Here is a 24,078-nt window from a genome sequence, read left to right as displayed (position 1 = left end):
GAAGACACTTGATAACAGTCCCGTCAAATGAAAATACATCCTTCCAATGCACGGCTTTCAGATATTCTGGGTTTAGTTTAGCTGGTGGATGTGCTGATTGATGCCTTCACCCCAATATCCAGGCAAGCCCATCTTCTTAAGGAAGCCCACTCTATTTTTGGTAACATCAAGGGCCACAGAGAGGTGGAAAGGGCCCAAGAACATAGTGATCTCCCAGAAATACTCCTCCAGGAAAGCAATTTCATGAATGAGGTCTTCCAGACAAATGACATCAAACCCCTGGTGCTGCTCAATCAATGTGCTGTCTCTTAGCGGGATGTTTGTCCATGTTTTGTCTTTGCTTGTCCTTGTTTCAAGATGAGCTCCTGGGCAGATCTCAGATTTGGAAATCCCCAGGTCACATAAGGTTCTACTATACTTAGCATTTTTAGGCTTTGAGAGGTGACTTTAAGAAAGACACCATTAAAGATTTTCTCCAAATTAAGTCTTGCCATGGTCTTCTGCACCAGTAAACTCACCCCATCAATCCTTTGGATGCCTACACCAAAGGCCAACAAGTGTCTATCGGGCATTTCCAAAGCACGAGATTTCACTTCTAGTTATATGATACGCACTTGTAGGAATGATTCCAGTCACTTAAATCTGAAGCCTTTTCCTTTTCTCTCCTTCTTTATCCAAAGTGCTGACTTTGCCTGGGTAGCTTTAAGGGCCTGCTAATTGTTCCTCTTTTTCAGGAACCAGGGAGGTCTTTTTTTTGCTTTTCCTCCACCATTTTCCCAGGGCTGTGATGACTGCTCATGTGCCCTGAACACTTTTTTAATGTAAAAAAAGGCTTACTTTTTTTAATGTAAAAAAGCCATAGAGGAGTCTTATAAAGGCACAACAAGAAGTATTGGATCATTTGCCATATGAAGTAGACTTTCAAGCTATGATCCAAGTACATCCTATAGGAAAAAAGAAATTGGAAAATGGGAAGGGTCAAGAGAAATGGAAGATGGCCAAGTAGAGGACCCCTGCCTTCCAAGTTTTTCTGAGGCTCAGGACCAAAGCAGGAGGGTGCCATTTTTCAACGAGATGATTGAAAGATGGATTTTACTACAATTCAATATGGGACATTCCAAGTGGCTTAGGGACTCAGATATTTGGGTACAATAAACAGAGAAGAAATAATACATGGGAACCAACCCAGATGCCACATCAGCACTGAACAGCAGATGTTCACCACAGACAGAGGGAGGGAGAATACAGATTTCCTATGGAAAAACTTGAGATAAAAAAAAAAGGCTGTGTAATTTTAGCTGATCCAGAGGCTTTGCTGTGCACTGGTGCTTGAAAAGGACACTGTGTATGTCTACTCCCCTCATGGAGCTGAGGTGGGAGCCATCTTAGGGCAAGTGGGCCACAGAGGTGGCTCTGGGAGATGGGAGATCAGAGAAAACACTGCTACAAATCCAACCAGGTGACTATCACATGACCTAGGGTGTGCCTAGTGGGAAGTGAGTGAAACAGGTGCCGAGTGGACTCTATCCACTGGGATGTGAGTTGGAAGAGGGAAGGGAGCTTGATCCACTTCTCCTTTGATTCTGCAGCTCACATGAGCAGCTGAAGCAGGCCAGAGGTCTGAGTGGGCAGGATGAGACACTCAGGGACTAAGCTAGGACAGGCTGTGCTTGTGGGCAGCCGTGAGTGGAGGATTGGCCCCACCCTGCCCCACAGTTGGAATCCTTGGAAACTCCTAAGGTTTGGTCCCCCATAAGAGATTGGTTACTGTCAAGCCCTAGGGATGGGTCAATCTTGTCTCTCCAAAGAAGGAACCACCCAACAAAGCCCCTGAGAGTTGATTAGATCTAAGCCTCACTCACAGAACTCAGTAGCTATACCCTGGGAGCTCACTGAACAGATCTCAATGGAAAAAATGGCAACTTATACTGGTGAGAAGGGAGCTGAGTCTTAATCAAACAGCTTGAATTTTAGGCCACTCCAACTGACAACTCAGAGAGCAATAGAAAAATGGGTATAGGTTTAGAACTCCTGTTGCTTTCTCTCTGTACAGGTACAGAACTCAAGAAGAATTGGAAAGAAAACCTGTTAGATAGAGACAGTGCCACCCAAACTGGCTGACTATTTTTTCCACCTCATTGGAGGGTTCTTTCATTCTTTATTAGTAAATGTTTTTCCTCTGTGTGTACGTGTATGTTTGTGTGTATACGTGTGAATTTTTGTTGTGCTGATTGCTTCAGGGACATAAATACACACCCTTGTGTATTTTTAGAGTGTTTAAAATGTAGTCAGTTTTTCTTTGCCTTGCTTTTGAGGGTTCGGAATTTGGGGATTTGGTTTTGTATTATTTTAATTAGTTTATGTTTCTTGTTTCTCTCTCTTCTCCTGCTAATGGCCAAATTCTATTGTTCTCTCTCCCTCTCTCTCAATACTTGATTCTCCTATTCCCTCCCCCTCCCCACTTCTTCCACATAAACATCACCTGCTACATCTCTTTCTCATTCTCTCTGTTTACTTTTGGAACTCATGTACTGCTTTTTAACTTCCTAACACATTTTTCTTGTTTCCTAATTAACCTCTATCAATCGAATTCCAAACATTTTCATTACCTATACAATGCACACAGAATTGCACATTTAAATACATTAGGATGTAACTGTTTTACCCCCTGTCCTCTGTCCAAGGTGATCACTAATCTGCTTTTGTACGGATTCATCTATTCTGAGCATTTTGTAAAAAAAAAAAATTAAATAGGTGACTTTTTTGTTGTTGTTGTTTTGATTCATTTTTATTTTATTTAATTTTTTAAAATTTTTATTGTTGGTTGTTCAAAACATTGCATAGTTCTTGATATATCATATTTCACACTTTGATTCAAGTGGGTTATGAACTCCCATTTTTATCTAACATTTCAATTATTATGATTTCAAGGATCACCACTACTTCAGCATTTTATGGATACTTCATTTTTTATGACTGGATAATATTCATTATATGGATATACCATATTTGTTTTTCCATTCCTCAGATGACAAGTATTTGGATTTGCTTATACTTTATAACAATTGTGAATCATTCTATGAACATCATGTACAAATATTTGTGTGGCTACTTTCAAATCTTTGAGCACATAATTAGGATCTTAATGGTTCAGTCATGGTAATTTAGGTCTTTGAGGAACTGCCAAATTGTTTTCCACAGAGGGTGCACCATTGTATACCCCTATCAGCAATACACGAGGTTTGTTTTTTCTCCACATTTTTAACAACACATGTGCCTTATTTTTAAAATATAAGTCATGCTAGCAATGGTAAAGTCCTATTTCATTGAGGTTTTGATTAGAAATTTCATAGTGACTACTTATGTTGCTTTTTGGCCATTTGCATATATCCTATTCCTCTTTTTGTTGTTGTTTGTGGGATTTTTTTTTGTGTGTGTGTGTGTTTGTTGTTATTGTTGTAGTTTTGGGCTGGGGCCTCTGTCCTTCTAGCCAGGTTCTCAGGTACCACTGAGCTCCATCCCCAGCCTGGTCATTTGTATGTAGTCTTTAAAGGAATGTTCATTCAAGTCTTTTGTCTATTTTTTAGTTGGGTTGGAACTCTTTTTGTTGTTAATTTGTGGAGGTTCTTGATATAATCCAGACATTAAAACCTATCAGACATAAGATTTGTAAAGACTTTATCCCTTATTTTGTAGGCTGTCTTTGCTATGCTTGATACCCAGTGATGAACAGAAGTTTTAAGTTTGGATGAAGTCCAAGTCATCAAATTTTTTCTTTCGGTTCTTACTCTTTTTAAAAATGTTTTTATGGGTGCATTATAGTTATACATGACAGTGCGACTCATTGTGACATACTCATAAATGCATATAACATAGCTTGCTTCATTTCACTTCCATTTCACTCCCATTCACCTCGTCTTCCCTTGCCCAACCCCATTCCTCTACTCCATTGGTCTTTTTTCTATCTAATTTTTTAAATTGGTTAATTATATTTGTGTATGAAATCAGGTTACATTGTGGTATATCCATACATGAACATAGAATAATTTGGTCAAATTCATTCCCCAATTATTTCCTTAGATCCCTCTCCCTCCCCCTTGCTTTGTGGGGAAGTGCTAGCCTCCAGCAAGTAAAAAATGGATTTCTACACATTCAGGAGCAAACTTTTCTGTTTAATACCTCCCACAAATCTGAAGCTAGAATAAGGTAAATAAGCATATTCAGTGAAACTCCAGCAACAATGCTCTGACAGCCTATCTCTGACACCCAGCACAAACACATCTCCTAGACAGAGGTCATTATGATACACTGTTGGGTGCCGAAGTCTGGCTTGGCACAAATCAGGAGCCACTTGTCAAAAAGAAACTAACTTTATTTTTAGAACTACAAACGCCAAACAAAACAGCTCCAGGGAAAAACCCTCAGAGCCCAACTGCCACCACCGGCTTCCACAAGCCTCTCTCTCCCACACCAGCCTTTTCCTCCCACAATCCTCCTCCTCTTGAGGCCGATTGGCTGGGTTGCGTGGGCAGAGCCAAAGAAGTCACCCAATGAGCAGCTCCGTGGAGGAGCCAATCAGCTAGATGTTGCTGGGGCAGCTGTGAGCCAATCATCAGCTGGCAGTCTGAAGGGCAGGGAAACAGCCCAATGAACATCACCGCAGAGGAGCCAATCAGCTAGATGTTGCTGGGGCAGTCTGAAGCTTGCTGGCAGCTGGAAGTTTGCTGGGGCCCCTTTGGCTGTGGCTCTCAACATCTCCCCCTCTCTGTTTAAACAACAAGCATGTGGCTTATGGACCGTGCCTGCCTTAGGTTGTCCAATACATATGGTCCTTACCCGTCTTCAGATGAGCTGACCTCAGGGCGTCAGCCTCCTGTCTTAGGTTGGTACCATTGTAATTGGATCTTACCCGTCATTGACTACCGGTCCAGTACAGCCACACCTGTGGAGAGGTCTCAGCGGGGGGGGGGGGGGGTGTGAGGTTCTTTGCCTCACCTCTGTTGACCCCCAAATTTTAGCTGAATGATCATGACAAGCAGAAGGGAGGAAGATATACCAAGTCAATTGACGGCTCCTTTTGGGACAATTGTACCACCGATGATATCATCAGCAAAAATATCCCAACACTACACAAGTCGCTGCACCAACAGATAGTTCACAATGCATACAAGTGACACATAGTTCTGTAAGCAGTTCAGTGTAAGTTCTGTAAGCAGTTCAGTGATGGCTATTGCAGAAACTGTAGATTAGTTTTATCTTTGTCTTCACCGGCACAGGGATGAAGATAGGAATTCTGGCAATAATGACTAAAGAAAAAATTAGGTAACATTCCAGAAGACACTAAAAGAAAACAATTTTCTTAACAATTTATATTATCTTCATCGGCACTGGGATGAAGATAGAAATTCTGGCAATAATGGCTAAAGAAAAAATTAGGTAACATTCCAGAAGGCACCAAAAGAAAACAATTTTCTTAAAAGAAAACAATTTTCTTAACAATTTATATTATCTTCATCGGCACTGGGATGAAGATAGAAATTCTGGCAATAATGGCTAAAGAAAAAATTAGGTAACATTCCAGAAGGCACTAAAAGAAAACAATTTTCTTAACAATTTACATTATAGTGAAGAGAATTATTAAATATAATGAAAACGAAAGGTGAGAGTAAACAAACAGATCTGTTAACCTCCTTTTTTGTTTACATATTAAAACAATTCTTAACAGTTATTTACCCAATTTAAATTAAACCATTTAAATCACGTGAATAAAAAAAAAATATTTGGATCCATCTTTTCATGAGCGCTCATCATATATGATATATAGAAATATGTACATTGGACATACGTACATTCAAACATATAACACAAAACACAAGTGTGCACACATAATATAATACATACAACACATAACACAATAGTAAAGGCCTTATAACTTTTTACAGGTAAAATCTCTATTGCAATGTTTAAAAACTCTATAGTCAAAAAAAAAAAATAGAACTGATCAGCAAAACATTAACCTAGGTCTGTATGAGCTCAAAAAAATAAAATAGAACTTCATGATATGGGAAAGGGCAATAATAAAATAGATATTGAAAAAAGCATCCTGGTTCTGTCGCAGATGTAAGGATAGCCAAATTGGAGTTTTGGATATCAGCTATTATGGATTTGAGCTAAATCATCTTCTTTTTGGTCTGTAGAAATCGCTTTAGTTAATCTCTCTGGAATCCAAATCGGCTGCTGTTCTCCCTGTGGAAACACAAAAACAGACCCCCGACTCCAGACAATCACTGGGTCAGGATTTTAGTTAATCTCTCCGGAATCCAAATCAGCTGCTGTTCTCCCTGTGGAAACACACAAACAGGCCCCTGACTCCAGACAATCACTGGGTCAGAACCTTGGTTAATCTCTCTGAAATCCAAATCGGCTGCTGTTCTGGGTCAGAACCTTGGTTAATCTCTCTGGGATCCAAATCGGCTGCTGTTCTTCCTGTGGAAACACACAAACAGACCCCCGATTCCAGACAATTACTGGGTCAGGACCTTTCCATTGTCCTGTTAGAATATCTTTCCAAAGTACCTTGGGCTTATGTACATTTTTTGGACACATATGCCTTTCTGCAGCACTAAGTCCTGATGAATCCAAATTTAAAAAGTTTAGAGTAAAAAGCGTTATTTTAAGTTTATCTTTGGGGAATATATACCCCTTCCCAATTCCATCTTTTTGCTTTAATAAGTACATTTTAATAGTTTGATGAGCTCTTTCAACTATGCCTTGACCCTGTGGATTGTATGGGATTCCTGTTATATGAGTAATGCCAAATGATGAGCAAAATTGTTTAAAAGAAGTAGACGTATAACCAGGGGCATTATCTGTTTTTAACTGTTTTGGAATGCCCACAGTGGCAAAATTTTGTAAGCAATGAGCTATAACATCTTTAGTTTTTTCGCCGGCATGAAGGGAGCCCATCAAAAATCCAGAAGAAGTATCAATTGTAACATGCAAATATTTTAATTTTCCAAATTCTGGCAAGTGTGTGACGTCCATCTGCCAAATATGGTTAGGCATCAATCCTCTAGGATTGACTCCAAGATTAACTTGTGGTAAAAAGGTCACACAATTTTGACATTGTTTTATTATTTGTCTAGCTTGTTCCTTAGTTATTTTAAAACGCTTTTGTAAAGTATTAGCATTGACATGGAATCTTTCATGAAAATTTATAGCTTCTTCTAGTACAGAGAAAATATGTATGTCACGTGTAGTTTTATCTGCTAAATCATTGCCTAAACTAAGGGCTCCAGGCAATCCTGTATGTGCCCTGATATGTCCTATAAAGAATGGATCTTTTCTGTCCCAGATTAAACTTTGTATAGTGGAAAACAAAGAGAAAACAGTAGAAGAAGGGGAAATTCTACCAGCATCTTCAAGGGATACTATAGCATTAACTATATACTGGCTATCAGAAAATAAATTAAATACAGAATCTTTAAACATCACAAAAGTTTGTAATACTGCATTAAGCTCTACCTTTTGAGCTGATTGTTTGGGTACTAAAAATGTAAAAGTTTGATCAGGTGTAACTATTGCTGCTGTACCATTATTTGACCCATCAGTGAATATATTTGGAGCATTCATGATAGGTGTTTTTCTTGTCATTTTTGGAAAAATTACAGGATGCAATGACCAAAAAGACAATAAAGGATTAGATGGTAAGTGGTTATCAAATGAAACATTAGATTTGCACATTATTATTGCCCAAGTATTTAACTCATTAGCTAATTCATCAATTTGATTCATAGTATATGGAGTAATAATTTTATGGGGAGAAATTCCAAACACTGCCTTTGCTGTTTTTATTCCTTTGAGTATTAATTGTCCTACAGCCTCAGGATATCTAGTAAGAATAGTGTTAGGAGAATAAGATAAATGTATCCATAATAATGGACCTTCTTGCCAAAATACTCCTGTAGGAATATTTTTTGTTGGTAGTACAATAAATAATAAAGGCAAACTTATATCAATTCTATCCAAATGCATATTTTCCATATATGTTTCAATGATTTTTAATGCCTTTCTTGCTTCAGGCGTTAACATTCGGGGTGAATTTGGATCTGATGGACCTTTTAGGATATCAAATAAAGGTCCCAATTCTCCTGTTGGAATACCTAGATAAGGCCTTATCCAATTTATGTCTCCTAATAACTTTTGAAAGTCATTAAGTGATTTGAGTTGATCTACTCGTATTTGAATTTTTGGTGGACGGACCATGGTTGAGGATAATAGAACTCCTAAATAATTAATTGGAAAATTTAATTGCACTTTATCTATTGCTATCTCTAGATTATAATTTTTTAATAAGTTTGTAAGTGTGGCATAACATTCTAGCAATGTGTTTTTAGCTTTGTGTGCCAATAACACATCATCCATATAGTGAAATATTTGTAGTTCAGGATTTTGATTTCTAAGTGGCTGGATTACTTTGTTAACATAAATTTGACACATAGTTGGGCTGTTAGCCATCCCTTGAGGGAGTACTTTCCATTCATATCTCTGATCAGGACCTTCATGATTTAGTGCAGGGATAGTAAATGCAAAACGTGGACTATCCTCAGGATGAATTGGAATTGAAAAAAAACAATCTTTAATATCTATAACTAAAACATACCAAGTTTTTGGCAAAGCAGACAATTGAGGAATCCCCGATTGAGCAGGTCCCATAATGACCATTTCATTGTTAATGGCTCTTAAATCTTGCAGTAATCTCCATTTACCAGATTTCTTTTTGATGACAAAAATGGGAGTATTATGGGGAGATACAGAAGGTTGTATATGTCCTTCCGCTAATTGTTGTTTGACCAGATCATGGGCTACTTGTGTCTTTTCTTTAGTCAAGGGCCACTGAGGAACCCATACTGGTCTTTCTGATTTCCATGTAATTTTTATTGTCTCAGTGGCCCTTTGTGAAAATCCAACCCATGTCTGTCTGTTCCTTGATCTATTTGTATTGGTGCTGCTATACATTGTTCTTGTCTTTCTAATCTTTTTCCTTTCCTAAAACCTTGTCTAGCCATAATAGTGGGTGCATTTTGATTGATATTATTTGTTAATGTCAAACCTAATTGATCTAAGACATCTCGTCCCCATAAATTTACGGGAAGATGATCCAATACATATGGCTGTATAGTTCCTTCACATCCTTCAGGATCCTTCCAATCTAATAGCATTGCACTTCTATCGGGATTAGTCGCCACTCCTAGGCCTCGAAGCGATTGAGTGGCTTGTTGTAATGGCCAATGTTTTGGCCATTCTTGACGAGAGATGATGCTAAGATCTGCACCTGTATCCAGTAGCCCATTAAATTCATGTCCTTGAATATTTAGTTTTAGCATGGGGCGAGAATCTAAATTTAAAGAAAGCATAGCCCAATCTACACCTGTGGAGCCTAATCCCTTGGAACCTCTTTCTACAACATGACTGGAAAATTTATCATGTAGGCTTGGTATTATTAGTAACTGTGCTATTCTATCTCCTGGTGAAATTACTGATATACCCTTTGGAGAACTGGCTATAATTTTTATTTCACCTTCATAATTGGAATCAATTACCCCAGGACTTATCAAAAGTCCTTTTAGAGTAGAAGAGCTGCGTCCCAATAATAAGCCTACTGTTCCTTTGGGAAGAGGTCCTTTTACCCCTGTGGGAATGATTTGAACTCCCATCTCTGGAGTTAGTACTGATTTGGTGGAGGCGCAGATGTCCAACCCTGCGCTCCCTCTGGTTTGTCTGATGAGGGATCTGATGTGCTGGGCACTACCCTGATGGGGTTGCTGGGGTTGCTGGGTTCTTCCAGTGCTCCGTATATTTGTGGTTTGGGGCCCCGGAGCATTGGGGCCCCCTGTCCATTTTTTGGCAACGGAGCCCGATGCCTTTGTCCACGATATTGTGGATAAACACCTTGTCCTTGTTCGTTTTTTGATAATGGAGTACCCTCTATGGTGGTTTGAGGACGGTATTCATTAGCCCAATATAATGGAGTACCCTCTATGGTGGTTTGAGAACGGCATTCATTAGCCCAATGTCTCCCTCTACGGCATCGTGGGCAAATACCCGGTATTCTACTTGTTTGATACCTAGTTTTGTTAAACCCTCCTCCTATGGGGCAATTCCTTTTAAAATGTCCTGTTTGTTGACAATTGTAGCATGTTCTTGGCCTGGCATCTAAAGCCTGTTTTACTGCAGCTGCCACAATTTGCCCTTGTTCATTAATGTCTCTGGCATCTAAAACCTGTTTTACTGCAGCTGCCACAATTTGCCCTTGTTCATTAATGTCTCTGGCATCTAAAGCTTGTTTTACTGCAGCTGGAAGTTTGCTGGGGCCCCTTTGGCTGTGGCTCTCAACAGTTGGGGTTGGTTCTCATCATTTAGTTAGTATCCTAGAATCCATTACAAAATCCAAAGTCATGAGTTTTACCCATGGTTTCTTCTAACAATTTTATGGTTTTTCACTCTTGTTTCAGTTCCTGATATATTTTGAGTTGATCTGGTATTTCCACTTGTCCTAATGTTATTTGTTGATGAGAATGTTTTTCTCTATTGAGTAAAATTGTCACCCTTGTCAAAATTCAGTTGACCATGGACACATGATGTTTTCCTGAACTGTTAATTCCATTCCAGGGGTTCGTTCGCATAAGCCAGTGCCACATTGCAATGACTGGGGGTTGAGGAGTTCATTTTGAATTTGGGATGAGTGTGTGCTTCTACTTTGTTCTCCTGCAAGATTACTTTGGCTATTGAGCGTCCTTTGAAATTCAATATGACTTTTTGTATTGGCTTTTACATTTCTGAAAACAAGCCATTAGCATCTTGGTAGAGATTTCATTTAATCTATAGATTACTTTGGAAATTATTGCCATTTAAAATACTTACTCTTAAAAATCAATGAAAATTTAAAGTGTAAGGGTTTTGCACTTTAGCAATTTTTTTTGTACATTCAAGATATATGTGTGTAGCTTTTTGGTAAAATCCATTTCTGAATATTTGATTGACTTAGATGCTGCTATCAGTGGAATTATTTTGTATATTTTCTTTTAAGATTACTTATGGCCAGTATGTAAAAGTGCAGTAGAATTTGGTCAATAAATCTTAAATCTTGTGATATTACTGATTAATATTATTAGGTAATACTTTTTAAATACATATTTAAGATTTTTGTTATTGAATTTCATGTCATCAGAAAATAGATATAGTTTGCTTCTTTCCAATTTAGTTTCTTTTATTTCCTTTGCCTATGGTCTGGCCTGAATTTCTGGTACAAATTTGAGTATAAGTGATGAAAGCAGAAATACTTGCATCTGAGGTTTTTGGGAAATCTTCAGCCTTTCACTTTGGATTATGATCTTAGCTGTGGTTTGTATCTGTTCTTTTTAGCTTGTATATGTTCACTTCAGTTTCTATCTTCCTGAATATTCTTTTATGAAAAGAAGTGGAACATTGGCAAATGCTTGTTGTGATCATTATTACAGAAATGATCTTGTTGCTCTCTTCATTATAACAATATGGCTTATTACATGGATTACTTTTTGTATACTGAAGAACCTTTACATTTTTGGAGTAAATTCAACTCAGTTATATTCATAGTTATGTTAATTCATGATGGATTTGTCCTGTGAGTGTTTTTTTAACATTGCTTCACTATATTAAACAAGAGTATAGTTTTGTTTCACGAATGTTCTTGTCTAGATTGGTTATGAGGTTATGCTGACTTTGAAGAATGAGTAAGGCAGTATCTCCAATATATATACCCCAGCAGATATGAAACATACATTAATACAAAAAAATGGTGAAATAAAGAGTTAGATTAGCTTTATTTGTAATCTCCAAAACTGAAAACAGCATAAATGTCCCTCAATGAGGAAATGTAAAACTCAATATGCATAATGGAGATCACCGGTATGCATAACTTGGTATGAATGGACCTTAGTTACATTACACCAATTGAATGAAACAAATGTGTAATATCCTAGGGGCATCATCAAGGAAGGATATTATAGGTTAATGTAAAACCAAAAGGAAAAAGTTGATGGTGTTTTCCGGAGCAGTAGGTGGGAGATACAATTGACCATCATGGTTAAAAAGATTTATTATGGGTAATGTGATGTGGTAGTGGTTCCATGGATATACATTTGGAAAACAAAACTTTAAAGCTCTATACTAACAAATATGCACTGGGGTTTCAGTTATATATTGAAGATTAAAAATGAGAAATAATAACACAGTTATACTTGTGCACACTTCAACTATCCAGCTTAATCCCATAGGTAGTTTAATTCTTCTTTCCTTAAAAAGTGAGATGAAACACTAAAGATTCCATCATGGGAGGACATCCCAGGAGAGCTCTGTGTATTCATCGTTCCCTGCTGATGTACATGCATTTGTCTCTGAAGTCTGACAGAATTCCAGGTGTTTATTTTAGAGGAAGAGGCTGGCATGCAGTGCCCCTGTGGTCATTATTAATTCATCTGAATATTATTATCTGGGAGTACAGGCAGGTTTTCTTCCAGCCACCAGCCTTGCTGTGAGTGCACATGGTCAAAAAAAATACCCCAAGATTGAAATTATATTGATTGATTATGACATCATAACCACTAAGCTAACTGTGTTTAAATTTTATTATTTGCAAACATACTACTGTGGATGATATTGAAGATGTAACATTATAATGTTTCTTTTACAGAAAAGGAAGAGGTGAGTCCTAGGATGCATTGTAGATTCAGGACTCAAATGCTTACTAGTCTTTTCTCCATGTGTCCCTTCCTGCCATAGGGACCTCAGAATCTTTTGACCATTATCCACCAGAGAGATGCTCCCACCATGCTGCCGCAGTCTGGCTGGGCACAAATCATGAGCCACTGAAGCAGGAACAAATTGTATTTCTGAACTCCACCAGCACACTCCTCACACGCTCCCCGGGAACTCTCCCGCACACCACGCGGCTTGTCCAGGAACCAGCAACCGGAAATATCCCTCCTCTGGCACTTCCCCAACCAATGGGAACTCTCCGGGAATCCCGGAGAGAGTGCAACCGGAACTCAAGGGAACTCCTCTCAACCACTACTTCCGGCAAAAATGCCATGCGTCATCCCGACTCGGCTGTGGCCCTCAACACCATGTGTTTTTCCATGGAAGAATTTCTGGCTTCAAACTCTGTTCAGGACTATCATTTGTATTTGAGGAGGGAGGTAAGCTTCTATAATCAATATGAATGTTCATGAGAGATAGTGGGGCAGCTGGACCTTCTATGAGTTACGTATGCACAGAAGTTGGGAGAGGGACCATTTTTCTAAAACACTGAGGTGTGGCTGGAATATACATATTAAAAGGTCAGCAGGAAAGAGTTTAGTGATATTTATGAAAGGACATCTTGCTGCTTTCTAAAAATATTTGTTAAAGTATAGGTCAAACTCTGAATGAATATATCATAATCTCAATTTGTTTACAACCTGGTGGTCTCTCACTAGAGAGTAAAGGGCACAGAGAGTGCAGTGACCCTTCTTTAAACAGGAAGGGACTTAATGAATTAGCAATATCTTAACTTCATTGTAACATTCTGACCAGAATCCATACTCATTATTTTGGGCAAGTCTACAAATACTGATGTAATACAGCTAAAGTTACAGGCTTTTGATTAAGATTCAACTCAGTTTAAATGTCGATTCTTATATCTCTCTTAATCTACTTTTGGAATGTTAGAATATCACTAAACTTCACAAATTCTCAGTTGCCTTAATAGTAAAATAATAATAATAAGAAGAATACCTACATATACAGAGGTAAAAATACAAATAGAATCACACAGGTACTTACATGTAAAGCTCCCATCATGTATTGTAGAAACTCTGTATTAAAAGTGTTATGTACGTTAAGATCAGCAGTCATAAAGCCCACATGGGCTGGACTTGTAAAGTTGCAAAGAACAGGATGTGAATAATAGGGAGTCATTGTTATCAGGCAACGAGTATTTTCAAATGTCTCAGATGGAAGGAGACCCTCATAGTTTCACAAATTATATATACGATGGTGTGAGAGGGAAGAGAAGAGAGAGAGAGAGAGAGAGAGAGAGAGAGAGAGAGAGAGAGAAGTGTCACAGTTGACTGGATAGAGAGAGGTGATAGGAGGGGAAGGGAGGGGAGGGAGGAATAGGGAGGGCAGCAGAATACAACTGACACTAGGATTGCTGTATGTATACACATGGATGTATATCCATTGTGATCCTGCAATCTGTACGCGTGGAAAAATGAGAATTCATACCCTATTGGAATCAAATGTACGATATGTCAAGATCATTGTATTGTCTTGAGCAACTAATTAAAAAAAACAGAAAAAAAGATTTGTGTGCATGAGAAAAAAATCAAAAGTTTAAAATATGGGGTCAATGTACTGAAAAATAAAAGATTTTAAAGTTGGAGCTTTCTGCTGAATGTTTTCTGTGATATAAGGAGACTGATTCATAGTGGGGTTGGGAGGTAGAGTATGGGAGGATTAGACAAACTTTAGATAGGGCAAAGAGGTGGGAGGGGAAGGGAGGGGGCATAGGGGTAAGAAAAACGGTGGAATGAGATGGACATCATTACCCTAAGTACATGTATGAAGATATGAATGGTGTGAATATACTTTGTATACAACCAGAGATATGAAAAATTTTGCTCTATATGTGTAATATGAACTATAATGTATTCTGCTGTCATATATAAAAAATTAGAATAAAAGAATTTTAAAAAGAAGAAAAGAAAGCAGGAACTTTCCACCAAAACAGATTTGAAGGCTAAATAAACCCCCAAAATATGAATATTTGACCATTTATATGTGTGATTAATTATAGGTTTATAGTAAGGAGAAAATAAGCACTCTTTCAACTCAAGAGAAAATATGGACTTCAAAGAAATTAAACAGAAGATAACTCACATGGAATGCCCAAAGCCTTTAACTCTATGGGTGGATCATGGACAGAGTGTGAACAGAAGGCACATAAAATCTCAGTGGACTTGGTGGACTAGTAAGAAAACCACCTTGAGGATAAGGCTTCGGATGGATGACCTCACTCACCTCTAAAGACCTCCATGTTGGCACCCACCTTTGTCAAACCACAGAAGGGCCCTAAGTCCATCCTTGTAATGACAGTATAGATAGAACTTTTTAGGTAAACACTCAGAATTTACTTGTGTTTCATGTATCACCTCAATTTTCACAATAGTGTGTTGAGGACGTAGAGTCCATACTATCTTCATTTTCAGATAAAGAAAATCTGGTTCAGGGAAGTTAGATTATAGCAGTGATTTGTAGCTTGTAGATGTAGGATTGACATGCACCTCTGCCCAGAGACCAGCCCTGCACTGATGCTGTGCCCTCTCCTACTAGAACTGTCTCCATGGTCCCTGTTATCTCACCGCCTCCACCATGTATATATCTCAGGAGACTGCTGCAAAATCCAAACACTGAGCTTGGACCAATGGAGACAATGAAAAATTGTAAATTCCAACTCACTTCTAGTTTAATGTAGGCCATTGGTCATGGTAACTAAAATGTATGGGACAAAAGCTTTCCAATTAATACTTCTATAAACACACATATATTACTCAGCCTCTGGTGTCACACAATCTAAATTAAATTAACAACTGTCCAACTTCATAAACCTTTTGAGAAATCAGGGACTATAGATATAGTGTCCAGAATCCAGACAAGTTTCTGGCACATGAGGTATACAGAAGGAATTTATGCCTCCACCAAGACAGGAAAACAGGAACTGATTGACTTAATAATTCCAGAACTGTCATGTATAATCTAATAAATTTTTAAAATCTCAGCTCACACAGATATCAAATTCATAAATCATGAACATGATCCGTGTAGACTCCTCATTCAACATTCTGGAGCTGTAGAGATAAGTAATACACTCAATTATATTGTTAAGCTCATTTTTAGTTATGATAAATTTGAAGTAATAGTGTGGCTACAGTAATAAAATAATGCACATGGTACATAAGCATTCCAATCTCACTGCAGTCTCTACTATGTTCAGTGCCCCATTTTTATTTCTCTTTGTTATAGTGCACCTCCTAAATCCCCAGCAACATTGATGGAGAGCAGGAAAGAAGTGACAGAGTTCATCCTCCTAGGACTCACCAGTGCCCCAGAACTACAGGTGGCCCTCTTTATCATGATCACCCTCATCTACCTCATCTATGTGGTTGGGAACCTGGGGATGATAAAATTGATCCTCTTGGACTCTTGTCTCCACACTCCCACGTACTTTTTCCTGGCTCTGTCTTGCTCTGATAAGCACATCAATGAGCTGGTTCTTATTTATGCAGCCAGTTTCAATGTCCTGTTTGCCCTTCTAGTTATCTTGGTGTCCTACCTATTCATATTTATCACCATTCTGAAGATGAGCTCAGTTGCAGGATATCAGAAAGCTTTGTCCACCTGTGCCTCCCACCTCACTGCAGTCTCCATCTTCTGTTATCTTCATGTATCTATGACCCAGCTCCAGTCATTCCATGGACACAGACAAAATCGCCTCTGTCTTTTATACTCTGAATCCTGTGGTCTACAGCCTCAGGAACAAGGAAGTGAAAAGCGCATTCAAAAGAATTACTGGCAGCATTATTTCTTGAAGAGAATGTGCTTTTTGCAATATGTTCTTTGCCTGTTGTCAAAAATTGGCTCTGTGTATGCATATGACTTAATTTCAGAGTTCTCTGTTCTGGTCCATTGGTTCTATGTGTTATACCAGGAGCATGGTAATTTGGAAACTACCACCAAATTTAGAGTTGTAACTTATATTCTGAAGTCGGATATTGAGATTCTTTTAACTTTTTAACACCCTCCTGTACAGCTCAGGGGTTTTTGTTTGTTTGTTTTTACTTTTCTGTATCTTTTGTGGTCCCATCATGTTGGTAGTTTTGAAGTATAATTATTTATGCATATTAATTATACAAACTAATGGTTTCACTATAACATTTCCATAAATTCATATTTCATGCTTTGATCTTACTCTTACTCCTCTCTTATAGCCTCCTAACTCACCAGTCCTCTGTCCCTTCCCTAGTAGTTCCTCTATTGCTTTCAGACCATCCTCTTTTTTCCCTTAGCTTCCACATTAAGAGAGAACAAGTAATAGTCTTTTTCTGTGTATGACTTATTTTGCTAACATGATGAGCACCTATCCTGATTCCATGCTTCCCTTGACATACCTGCATGTGGTGACCTCCCTTCGGATATATACACAGGAATTGCATAGCTGTATCATATGGTAGATCTATTTTTAATTTTCTGAGAAAGAATTCTACAGTTTTCTCTAGTTTTTGTGCTGATTTACATTCTCACCAAGAGTATGTGAAAAAATTCTTTTTTTTTTTTCCCCATGGTGCTGGGGATTGAACCCAGGGCCTTGTACCTGCAAGGCAAGTACTCTACCAACTGAGCCATAACCCCAGCTCAAGAAATTCTTGACTCAGGACTTAAAGGTGTGTACATAGCTCCTGTCCGGAGAAGCTCCTGACACGGGTCTAGTTTCAAAATTGTTCAAGTGAATATAAAATTTTCCCAGCACTGTTTTCTTTGAAGAAAGAGGATGTCTTTAATCTAATGTATGTTTTTGGCACCTCACTTGAGAAGCAAATGGTTGTAGATGCATGGGTTTATATCTGTGCCCTTTTTTTCTAGTTCATTGATCTACATGTCAGTTTCCATGCCAATAATAAGTTATTTTGTTAATGTGCCTCTATAGTATATTTGAAGCCAGGTATTAAGATGCCTCCAGCATTGCTCTGTCTGTGTGAGATTTCTGTAGTCATTTGGCAGATTTTGTGCTTCGGCATCTTTTGAAGAACGTCATTGGTATTTTGATGGTAATTTCACTGACTTTATTGATCCCTATGGACAATATGACCATATTAGCAATATTAATTCTATCAATCCATGAACACAGGAGGTCTTTTCATCTTCTAGTGCCATCTTTAATATTGTTTTTGAGTTTCTTTTTATAATTTTTATTGTAGTGGTCTCTCACATCCTTGGTTAGGTTTATTCCTAAGTATTGCTTTTTGGGACAATTGTAAATTAGATTGTTTTCCTTATTTATTTATCAGTCAATTCATTGTTGGTATATGAACCAGCTTAAAACATTTGTATGTTGATATTATCCTGTAATTTTGCTGAACTTGTTTATTATCTTTAAGAGGCTTTTGGAAGTGACATAGAGGACTCTAAACACAGAATTATATTATCTGCAAACAGGGATAATTTAACTTCCTTCTTTAGTATTAATATCCCTTTTATTTCTTTCTCAAGCCTGATTGCTCTGTGTAAAATTTCAAGTATTGTATTGTATAAGAGTGGGGAGAATGGGAACTTTGTCTTGTCCCTGATATTAGAGGAAATGCTTTCAGTTTTTCTCCATTCAGTACGGTGATGGCTATAGGGCTTCTCATATCACAGCCTTTATTATGTTAAGGTGTGATCTTTCTAAGTTTCTTTAGGTTTTTTTCAGGAAGGGATGTTGAAATTTGTCAACATCTATTTAGATCCCCATGTTGTTTACATCCTTGATTCTCCTTATATGCTATATTACATATACCTTTCCCTGTCATGAAATAGTTTGAGGAACCTTAACATTAGATCTTCTTTAAAAGTATGGTAAAATTCAGGCCTTTATTGCAGGGAGACTGTTTATTACTGCTTCAATATCCTTGCTTGATATTGATCATTTATGTTTTCTAAATCTTGGCTCAATTATGGCAGTTCATACGTACTCAAGAATTTGTACTTTTTTTAGGTTTTCTGATTTATTGGCATATAATTTTTCAAAGTATTCCCTTATGATTTTGTGGATTTCAGTGATACCTGTTGTAATATACCCTTTTGCCACCACCACTCAAATTTTGTACATTTGGGTCTTCTCCCATTTTCTTTTGGTGATGTTTTCTAAGGACTTGTCAAGTTTGTTATCTTTTGGAAGAAACAACTCTTCATTTCATTGATCTTTGTATTTTTTAGTGTCTATTTCATTTGTTTCTTCTCTATTCTCTTTAAAAAATTCTACTGTTTGGGGTTTGGCTATTTCTTGTTTTCTAAGACCTGGAGATGCATCATTATGTTTTTTTTATTATTGGAGATATTTCTGATTTTAAAAATCTAGGCACTTATAACTGTAAACTTCCCTCTTAGTATTGCTGTAACTATCTCATAGGTTGTGTGTTTCCATTTGCATTTGTTTCTAGAAATTCAAAACTTTCTACCTTGTTTTCTTCAATAGCCCACTGGTCATTCAAAGTCATTATTCAAAGACAGAAGGATGTCCATACTCACCCCTCTTATTCAATATATTTCTTGAAACTCTAGCCACAGCAATCAGGCAACATAAGTAATTTAATGGAATACAAATAGGAAAAAAAATAAGTCAAAGTATCTCTGTTTTCTCATGACAGGGTGCTATATTTAGAAGATCCGAAAAACTCCACCAGATTCCTACCTTGATGAATTTAGCAAAATAGTACAAGCTCAAACTGCAACATCTTTTCTACACACCAACAGAGAACCCAATGAAAAGAAATCAGAAGAACAATTCCATTCATAATAACATTAAAATAAATAAAAAGCCTTGGGAATAAATAAACAGGACCAAAGAGGAGGAAGATTTCTACAATTAAAATACGTAGAATACTGAGGAGTAGAAATTGAAGAAACCTTGGAAGATGGAAAGGCCTCCCAGGTTCTTGAATAGGCAGAATTCATTTTGTCAAAATGGTCTTGCACAAAATGTGATATACAGATTCAATGCAATCTCCATCAAAATGCCAATGTCATTCTTCACATATCTAGGGGAAAAAAAAGTCCTAAAATTACACAGAGGAATCAAAGACCCAGAATAGACAAAGCAACTCTGAGCAATACAGACAAGGCTGGAGGCTTCATAACTTCCAACCTCGAGTTGTACTGCAGAGCTATAATAACAAAACCAGCATGGGACTGGCATACACACAAACATGAAGACCAATGGAATAGAGGACACCAAGACCAAGCCTCATAGACATGTTCAGCTTGTCTTTGATAAAGTTTCCAAGAACATAAGATTGGAAAAAGTCAGTCTTTTTAACAAATGGTGCTGGGACAACTGGATAGCCATTTATGAAATAATGAAGGTGGATCCCTCTCACCCTGCACTAAATTCAACTCAAAGTGCCTAAAAGTCCTGGATGACTGACCATAGATTACAACTGATACAACAAAACAGAGGTTCCACAGTCCTACCTACCTATACGGGCAGCGATCATCTTCCTTAATAAGAGACCTACAGCCTAAGAAATAAAACCAAGAATCAATAGCATCAAAATGCTCTTGTGATAACATCAAATGGTAAAGCAGTCTTTCTCTTCATCGTCTTTTGTATTTCCATCTCTAAGCTTTGTTTTGAAAATTTAAAAATCTAACTTGTATATGTTAATTCTAAGTTCAGTTGTGTGTAGTCAATATTTATCCATCAAAGCATTTTATATAATTTTTATATATATTAGTTTCATAATTTTTCATTTATTCCCTTTTAATATTTCATATTTCATGTTATTCATTAAGAATATATATTTTTATGTGTGTACACACACACACACACACACACACACACACATATACTTATGATGGTACTAAGCATTGAAACATATGCACTCCCATGTCCATTGCAGCACTATTCACAAAAGTTAAGAAGTGGAAGCAAAGTACCTATCAACTAATGAAAAGATAAAGAAAATGTGGCATATATAATATACTTTATTCAGCCATAAAGAGCATGTTTCCATAATTTTGGTGCAATATGGATGGCACTGTAGATCATTAGGCCAAGTAAAATAAGCAAAACACAGAAAGACAAATACCTCTGGATGCACTGGTATTCCATTAATATGTGAAACCCAAACAGCTGTTCTCATACAAGTCGAGAAAGCAGTAGGACCAGATGCCAGGATGAGTGGGGAGGACGGAGAGACAGAGAAAGGTTGGCCAGTGGGAACTAAGTTGCAGTTAGTTGAGAGCAAGAAATTCTGCCGTGCAGAGCAGGTGATCACACAGGACAGTGAGTGATGTGCTGTACATGCCAAGAATCTAGAAGAATTGGCTTTTAATATTTATACCATAAAGAAATGACAAAATGTGGGGCTGGGGTTGTGGCTCAGTGGAAGAGCTCTCGCCTAGCATGCAAGAGGCACTGGGTTTGATCCTCAGCACCACATAAATGTAAAATAAAGATATTGTGTCCACCTAAAACTTAAGAATAAATATTTAAAAAGAAGGAATGACAAAATGTGAGGATGTGTGTTTAATTATCATTTAAACACTATACAGTGTGCATATGTATAAAAGCATCATGTTACTCTATTAATATGTACAGTTATGTATCTTTTAAAAAATTCATGTAATATATAAAAAGATAATCACACTGTACATGATAAATTTGTGCAATTAAATGATGATTTATAATAAAAAAGACAGTTATTACAGCTTGAGAAAGATCACCATACAGACAGTAGTAAATATTCGTGCCAAATCACATGGCCTCAGAAGTACCAGCCTCGGCACTTTAGCACATTCAAATATCATCTTACAAGTACTGAGCTGTAGAAGGCACTTACTGTGTAGAGAATGTAAATTAGTGCACATTCCCTTGAATGGGTTTTGTGCTATATAGAGTCTCTGATGATTAAAAATTACAAATATTGTTCCCTATGTTAGCATATGGAAGGTACTTTATCTTTATAGCTGATGGATACGATCATGCTCTATTTTTCATGAATATTTAAGATGATTTTACTTGTTTAATTTATATGATTGAAGTAATTTTCTAAATGTGATCAGGTATTAAAACTTTTAGTCTTATAACTTATGTTTTTCTAAATAGTTACCTAATAGCCATGTTACTTGCCAGTTAATGAGAGCATTTCTAAATACAAATTATGAGATAGTTTTAAATGATCTAATTGAGGAGGATATTTCCAAAAAATCACCATTTCAAAAAGTGGGAAGGGCAAGAGGGGCTGGAAATGCAAATAACAATATTGCAATAAAGCAGAAAAATCAATGTGCCTCCTGAACTTTTCTAGAAGTATATCAAAATGGCATTTCTTATTGCTGATAAAGTATAACCATAAATGGTTCAAAGATTCAAAATATTGATACAATTGAACTCAAAGCTTAATTATTTTATTCATTTAACAGATATTTGTTGAGGATCTACTATGAGACAAACATTCACTAAAGTTTTACACTAACACTCTTAGAACACTTACTCAACTAAATGAATAAATAATATTAGTCAAATTAATTATCTAATACCTCAATTACTTAAATTTTTTTCACCAAAATTAGTCACATTCCACTTATGTCTGGCAAATTTTTCGACTCATTTATATGTACTCGTATGGGTATATTTATGAAAATGTTCACAGTCACAATTTTTCTCTAACATTACATGTGTGTTTCTACTAATGTGTGGTAGAGAAAGTGCATATAGATGAAATGAATTAATCAAATATCCTTAATAAATTCTTTTGATAAGCCAGAAGCAAAATAACTTGTGATTTCTCTCACCATTGTTATGCAGAATATTATATTCTGGATATATCTCCTCGTTTCTACAGAATAAACTGATTTTTGAGGAGGTGAGTATTTGACTTTAGAAACTTGACTTCCATTCGCACTGTAACATGTGATTCAGCACATGGAGAAGATCTGAGAAGCATGACATTAAGTTACTATGCATCCTACAATTTTTAAATCAAAATTTTAGAAACACTTTTCCCTCTAAAACTATCTTTTTGAATGCGCTCTTGACCTCCTTGTTCCTGAGGCTGTAGACCACAGGGTTCAGCATGGGGATGACCATGGTGTAGAACACAGAAGCAAATTTGTCAGTGTCCATGGAGTGACTGGAGCTGGGCTGTAAGTACATGAAGATAATTGTCCCATAGAAAATGGAGACTGCAGTGAGGTGAGAGGCACAGGTGGACAGAGCTTTCTGGTATCCTGTAGCTGAGTGCATCTTCAGGATGGTGATGAATATGAATAGGTAGGACACCAAGATAATTAGAAGAGCAAAAAAGGCATTGAAGCTGGCTACATAAACAAGAACCAACTCATTGACGTGTCTATCAGAGCAAGACAGAGCCATGACTGCTGGAATATCACAGAAAAAGTGATGGATCATGTTGGACTTACAGAAGGAGAGACTGAATATTTCTCCAATGTGGATGGAGGCATTCAGAAGACCACAGACATGGCAGCCTATGACCATACAGGCACACACACTTGTGGTTATGGTGGTAGTGTAATGTAGGGGTTTGCACACAGCTGTGAAACGGTCATAAGCCATGGATGCCAAGAGGAAATTTTCCACAGTGGCGAAGGCTATTAAAATGAACATCTGAGCAGCACAGGCATTGTAAGAGATGACCTTGTCTCCTACAAGGAGCCCAGCCATGGCTGTGGGAGTGACAGCAGAAGAGTAGCCAAAATCTGCCAGAGACAAACTACCAAGAAAAAAGTACATGGGAGTGTGGAGACGAGAATCAGTGAGAATGAGAACAATCATCCCAAGGTTTCCAAGAACATTAATGAAGTAGATAAGTGTGATCATGATAAAGAGGGCCACCTGTAGTCCTGGGGCATTGGTGAGTCCTAGGAGGATGAACTCTGTCACTTCTGTCCGGTTCTGCATCCATGCTATTTTGGAGTCAGGAGATGCTCTTTAGCAGAGAGAAATAAAGTACAAGAGTGTTAATAGGTGTTATGAAATAGATATTTCCTTGAAAATAAAACATTTATACAAAACAGGTGAATTATTTTATTGCCGCAATAATACACATTTCAAACTCTTCCATGTGTGAATGTGAACTTAGCTGCAAAATTTAGTGCATTAATTACTTATTGAGTTAGAAACTTTTGAATCTGAAAATTCAATTTAAGTCAAACACTATTTGTCAAATTTTAAATAATTCAAATTAATGCACACTGAATTTTATGAATCAAACAGTATAACAT

At 37.3% G+C, this 24,078-nt stretch overlaps 1 protein-coding gene and 1 pseudogene across 1 annotated transcript; both read right to left on the bottom strand.

Moving 5' to 3' along the window:
- Nucleotides 1-72: 72 nt before the first annotated feature.
- LOC144376731 (ribosomal protein uL30-like pseudogene) lies at nt 73-799 on the bottom strand (annotated as a pseudogene).
- Nucleotides 800-22,816: 22,017 nt separating this feature from the next.
- LOC106145082 (olfactory receptor 5B2) lies at nt 22,817-23,755 on the bottom strand. The gene has a single exon (XM_013361255.2). The coding sequence runs from the start codon at nt 23,753-23,755 to the stop codon at nt 22,817-22,819; it is 939 nt and encodes a 312-aa protein (XP_013216709.2).
- Between the last annotated feature and the right edge of the window lie 323 nt (nt 23,756-24,078).

Source organism: Ictidomys tridecemlineatus, chromosome 4, assembly GCF_052094955.1.
Source record: "Ictidomys tridecemlineatus isolate mIctTri1 chromosome 4, mIctTri1.hap1, whole genome shotgun sequence".
NCBI classification, from domain to species: Eukaryota; Metazoa; Chordata; class Mammalia; order Rodentia; family Sciuridae; genus Ictidomys; species Ictidomys tridecemlineatus.
This window is presented reverse-complemented; position numbering and strand designations above follow the sequence as displayed.